General features: G+C 46.8%; 1 protein-coding gene across 1 annotated transcript in view; it reads right to left on the bottom strand.

Annotated features, from left to right (window-relative positions):
* Positions 1-1,107: 1,107 nt before the first annotated feature.
* Positions 1,108-5,764, bottom strand: part of LOC125291682 (immunoglobulin superfamily member 3-like) — a 179,654-nt gene continuing 174,997 nt past the window's right edge. Inside the window, 2 exon segments of the mRNA XM_048238502.1 lie at positions 1,108-2,218; positions 3,266-3,691. Of these exon segments, the coding sequence (XP_048094459.1) occupies positions 1,968-2,218; positions 3,266-3,691 (677 nt within the window). The 3' untranslated portion in view covers positions 1,108-1,967.

Genomic DNA, 5,764 nt, shown 5'->3' with positions numbered 1-5,764 from the left:
TTGGCACCAAGACAAGTCCTCATGTCCTCAGCTCTTCTAGCCTTGCAGGCGCTCCAGGATGGAGAGAAATCAGTCTTTGGAGCTCAGTCAGGGAGGAGTGAGGCAGACCAAGCAAATAAATGTTCAGTCCTCTTCAGGCCTGAGGCCTGGCAAAGTCTCTGCTGTGGTCAAGCAGTTGGTCAGTCAGTCGGCATCATTCAATCTCCATCCACTAATCACTTCAGAAAAAAGACAGTCCATTCTCATGTAGTTGACAGTGGTACCATTATACAAAACCAGTGGCAAAATGAGGAGTGTACACACACACACACACACACACAGCAACGGCATTTATGACAACCCTCAACAACCTTCAAGAGCAATGTCCTTGCTGAGGAGTTGAGATTAAGGAAATAATTGGTGATGGCACCCATCCCTCTCCCTTTCATTTCAGGAGAGAGGGATTAATTCAACGAGGAAAGAAAGAAAGAAAGAAAGAATTAAGTAGATTAGGAGTATCATACACATATCAGCCTGAAAACTGGCAGGAGAAACACCTGGACACTAGCACTAAACTCGTGTTTGCACAAGCACAAGCACAAGCACACACACACACACACACACACACACCCACACACACACACACACACACACACACACACACACACACCCAATTCCAACTCTCAATGTCCGTTTCTTTTCTCCCCCCTAGTGGATTTAAGCTGCTCCATCTCATCCTCTCTCTGCCTTTAACCGAGTAGCGCACGTGATGGACCCACATCCAAACAGCAGGGATCCCCCTTACCCTCCCCATGTGGCCCTTCTCTCTTCCCCATGTGGCCCTTCTCTCTTCCCACCCTCCCCATGCGGGGATGGCCAAGGTGCTCCTGGCTGGAGGCGTCTGAACACCCAGATAAGAGTTTGGCCAAGTGTTTGAGGGTCTTTGGCAGTGCAGACGTGCCTGGTCCGAGTCCAGGAGACAAGAGTCAGCAGGAGTTGGTGTGTGTGTGTGTGTGTGTGTGTGTGTGTGTGTGTATCCTATCAGTCCAAACAAATACAGGTCTGGGAACAGCGGTGAAACGCATACCGTCAGTGTGGGAGACAAAAAGAGAGTGAGGGAGACAGAAATCACAGATCACTGTCAGTGTCTTTAATTCATAGTGTTTCTGCCTTCTAGAATAATCCTTCTTCAGACTGAGATAGTCCAGCAACTATATACGTCAGCTAGTGTTTTGAAACAAGTGCGACCAAAAATATCACAAAGCAAAAAAAAAATATGTCTACAAAAAAAAACATGAAAACAATTGTAAGTCAGAACTTGCAGTCAGACATGGTTAAAGAGGAAGAAAGTAAAAGTTAGAGCAAAGGGGAGGATGACGCCAGTACTGTTCGGTCCAAGAGAAATATCCTCCCATCTAAGCCACGCACGGGGCTGATTGTCCATCAAAATGTGTGAGATCGGCTGGCATTGAACAAGGGGGGTGGGGGGGGTCCTTGAACAAAAATATTAAAAAGAAAAAGGAAAAAGAAGATTATCAACTCAGCCACATCAGACAACCATATCTCCTCAGCAGTTGATGTAGCCATGGCGACGACCTGGAGAGCGGTGTTCATGTTTGTCTGTATGTTCGTGTTTTGGTGTGTGTTTAGACGTCTGTATGTTCGTGTTTTGGTGTGTGTTTAGACGTCTGTATGTTCGTGTTTTGGCGTGTGTTTAGAGGGATTGATCAACGGAGGGAGGGTGAGAGGCCGGGCCAGGAGCGGAGGCGAAATCCCAGACACAGAGAGACTCTGGGGAGGGGTGTCGTCATGGGGACAAGCCAAACGATAGAGAGCGCGAGAGAGAGAGAAAGACATGTAGAGAAGGCGTGAAGGTAAAGTCAGAGAGATAGAGACAAAATAGAGGGATAGAGAGACAGAGTGAGAGAGTGAGAGACAGCACCAGACGCCTGGGTCTGTGGGTTTGGGCTGGGGGATGCGAGGAGGCCTTACTCCACGGAGCCAGGGTGGAGACTGAGGGCCGGAGGGTCCAGGCAGGTAGGCGAGTAGCTGAGGTGCGGCTCCTTGATCCACAGCAAGGGGGCGCCGTTCTTGCCCTCCTGGCTCTTGCTGTGGCTGCGGCTCTTGTAGCGCACCAGCAGCACAGCGATGAGCAGCATGCCGAAGATGGGGAACGGGTAGAAGAACACAAAGTAGAAGAGTGAGTCGTTGGAGCACACCACCGTCTGCAGGCTGGAGGCTATGGAGAGAGGGAGATAGAGAGAGAGAGAGAGGGAGAGGGGGGGAGAGAGAGAGAGAGGGAGAGAGAATCACAGAGTGGATGTTATGTGTTCAGTCTTTCATCTCTGCTTTATAAACACAAATGCCTGTAATGTCAGAATACCAATACAGCTTATTTGAATTTGAGATGGAAAGAGAGAGGGAGGGGGAGGGGAAGAACGACAGAGGAAAGAAAGAAAAAAAAACTGCATGTGAGAGAGAGCGCGGGAGCAAGAGAGAATAAGAAGAAAAGGTGAAGAGAGTGTGAGTGGAGGATGAATGAAACTAGCTAAAGCCAAAGTGAGTGAGACACACACACACACAGGGTGAGCGAGAGAGCAAGCAAAAGAGTGGGAGGACATGCTCATGAATATTAATGTCACTCATTAATATTAATCGCTGAAAAGCACATGTCTTTCTGTGGGGTGCCTGCAGCTTAGTGAGAGGGCCTTTAGGACACAGGCCCTCTCCCATCTCATGCATATCAGATCCTCTCTATCAGGTCGCTCACCAGAGCCATATTGTCTTTCCAATGCAGACAAATTGCTTCAGATAACAGTTAACTGTGATTAGACCTACAGGAGTCTCACGTCCAGCCTACTAATGCCACTGGAGGAGGCTGTGTCTCTCCTAGAATCCCCAACATGTGGGAGCTGTTACCATTCTGGTAAATGTGCTTGCGTGTGTGTGTGTGAGAGAGAGAGAGAAAGGAGGGCGAGAGAGTGAGAGAGACTGATAAACATAAATGCAGACATATCATATCATATCATATCATATCACCTTGTTTGATGTTTCTCAGCCCCATACTAGCATTTGTATGCATTATTTGTCATGTATGTTATGTCTGTTGTATTGTTTTGGTAATACTGTTGTAGTCTTATCAATGTCAAATTCATAGACATACAGTAGGCATAGGCAGGTAAACACACTGCAAACACACAACTATATGCAGACAGACAGAGAGCCAGAGAGACATTCATATATTTAAAATATATATATAAAAAAAATGTATCTCTGAAGCCCGTACCTTTCTGGAGCACGTTGACGATGGTGATGCCCGAGTTGTTAGTGGTCAGCCTGTACCAGGCCCCTCGTGGGTTAAGCAGCCACTCCTCCACGTGGCAGTAGTACGAGCCGGCGTCGGCCGCCCGCGCCTTCTGGATGGTCAGAGTGTAGAGGTCGGAGGTTGTGCGCTCAAACTGCAGCCGCGACTCTGGGCCTGGCGGCTCTGTGGGGCTGCAGTTGCCGTTGCCGAAGACGGCGTCGTGGCCGATGGAGAAGACGCACTCGTGGTCGCCGCCAGCGCCGCTGTCGTCCGAGCTCGCCACGTACCAGGAGACGGAGAAGCGGGAGTCGCGCGTGGACTGCGTGGGGATGCTGCAGCCCAGCCGGATGGAGCCGGACTCTTCCACCGTCACGTTGGACTCCGCCTCCTCCACCTGCAGGCGAGCCTCTGTGTGGGGATTGGACAGAAGAGTTAGGACATTGGGTTAGAATGACTTAAACTACATGATGATCGAAGACTGTAACTAACTATAACTAAGTAGGGAAAGATGTTAACATGACTTTACACTACAGGATGGTAGAAAACTACCAATAAAATGTCAAAATATAAAAATATTTTTTTTTAAATAAAAAGTAAATTAGACTAAGAGTGGGTCACATGGGTGGGTTACACAGGAAAAGTGAAAAGCGCTGGAGGTCAGTACTGATGGCGCTGGAGGTCAGTAACTGGACCTTTGTTCAAGCCTGATTCCTGCTGACCCTGTCAAAGTGCCCTTGAGCAACACGGCTCCCTTGCATGGCAGCCTCCAGCATGCTCACAGGAGAAGTGCTATGTAAGTGCAGTCTATTTACCAAGTAAAATGGACAAACCTACATGGACAGCATCAGAAGTTCAAAGCTCTTTGAGATGTTGTTAATCCTGTGCCATCCTTTGATTCTTTTCACACTTTTTTCAAACTAAGATGAGTTATGCTGACCCCAAACTCACGGTGCTTTAGCTATGACTGGTACAAACTTGACTGGGAGCATTAAATGAGCGAACAGTAGCACCAGCTTGAGTTTTCCTGCTTCAGGTTAGTTCATTAAGCGCGAAGCCCAAAAAGTTCTCCTCTACAGACAGTTCAGGGAGTTCTTGACAGTTCCCTGACCCTTGTCCTGGGGGGCAGGGGGGATGTGATGAGTTTCCACCTGATTGCTGTTAGATCTGAAGATTTTGAAGATGCCCTTGATGAGTCAATTACATGAGCTCAGGTAATTAATCTGAGATGTCCCGCTTTGCCTGATTTAAAGGATTTAAAAGCTGTGATGAGACCCCAGACGTCTTGCAGAGAAAAAAAGAGTAGAAATGTGTGCTGGTGTCGTCCTTTAGCAGCTAAAGAAACATTGGTTTAGATTTCAGACTTTCCCCAGTGCTGTAAAGGCAGGAGGATGTGTGTAGGTGAGTGTGGGTGCGTGCACATAGTTTGTGTGTGTGTGTGTGTGTGTGTGTGTGTGTGTGTGTGTGTGTGTGTGTGTGTGTGTGTGTGTGTGTGTGTGTATGTATGTATGTATGTATGTGTGTGTGTGTGTGTGTATGTATGTATGTATGTATGTATGTATGTGTGTGTAAACATAGTTTTGTGTGTGTGTGTATGTATGTATGTATGTATGTATGTACTGTATGTGTGTGTGTGTGTGTGTGTGTGTGTGTGTGTGTGTGTGTGTGTGTGTGTGTGTACATAGTTTGTGTGTGTGCATGCGTGTGTGTGAGTGTGTTCAAGGGCATGGTTTGCAGGCATTTGCGAAGAGGCAATAAGAGAGACATGTTGACACATCTGTACTTGAAATTGTTTCAAACCAATTTAGTTTTAATGGGGAAATCATACAGTTAGGAAACTGTCAACAAACTTGCTCTCCTTAAAGCACAAATCAGCAACACTAAGTAAAAGTGGAAACAACACTAAATCTAAAAACAGTTTCACACACAGATTTGCATTCCTTAAACGCTCCCAGCACACAACTCTTGCCTTGTCACCACCGGCTAGACATTTTGCTTTTTTTATTTAAACAAGTTTAGTAAAATATGAAATGCTTAAAAAACATGACATAAACGCACCCAAACAGTGTCCTTAACCCCGTCACCTAACGGGCGCACCACCGCGGGAGTCTAATTTAAGAGGCGTGTGGGTGGAGGCCCAATGGATGTCAAGTCCCTCACACCTCGTCACGTCCTCACATCTTTGCTCCTGAGCTGCCGTGAGATCAGACTAAAAATATGTGTCGAGCGCACAGGGTGCCTCGCACTTCAACTCCTCGACTTGAACGACGAAAGCAGAGAAACTAAGAAAGAAAGCAATAACAACAAACAAACAAACAAACAAACAAACGTATGGCCTATGGAACAGATTAAAGGTGGCATACTTTTCCTTGTTTCTTTTTATTTTTAATGTTAGCTGCTATCTGCTTTTACTGACACATTTCTGGTTGATTCCCCTGGCTACCACTGCGCTGTATCCAGGTAATATAATATATAATGAGAGCA

Source organism: Alosa alosa, chromosome 3, assembly GCF_017589495.1.
Source record: "Alosa alosa isolate M-15738 ecotype Scorff River chromosome 3, AALO_Geno_1.1, whole genome shotgun sequence".
Classification (NCBI taxonomy): Eukaryota; Metazoa; Chordata; class Actinopteri; order Clupeiformes; family Clupeidae; genus Alosa; species Alosa alosa.
The sequence above is the reverse complement of the archived record's forward strand: the minus strand, read 5'-3'. Positions and strand labels throughout refer to the sequence as shown.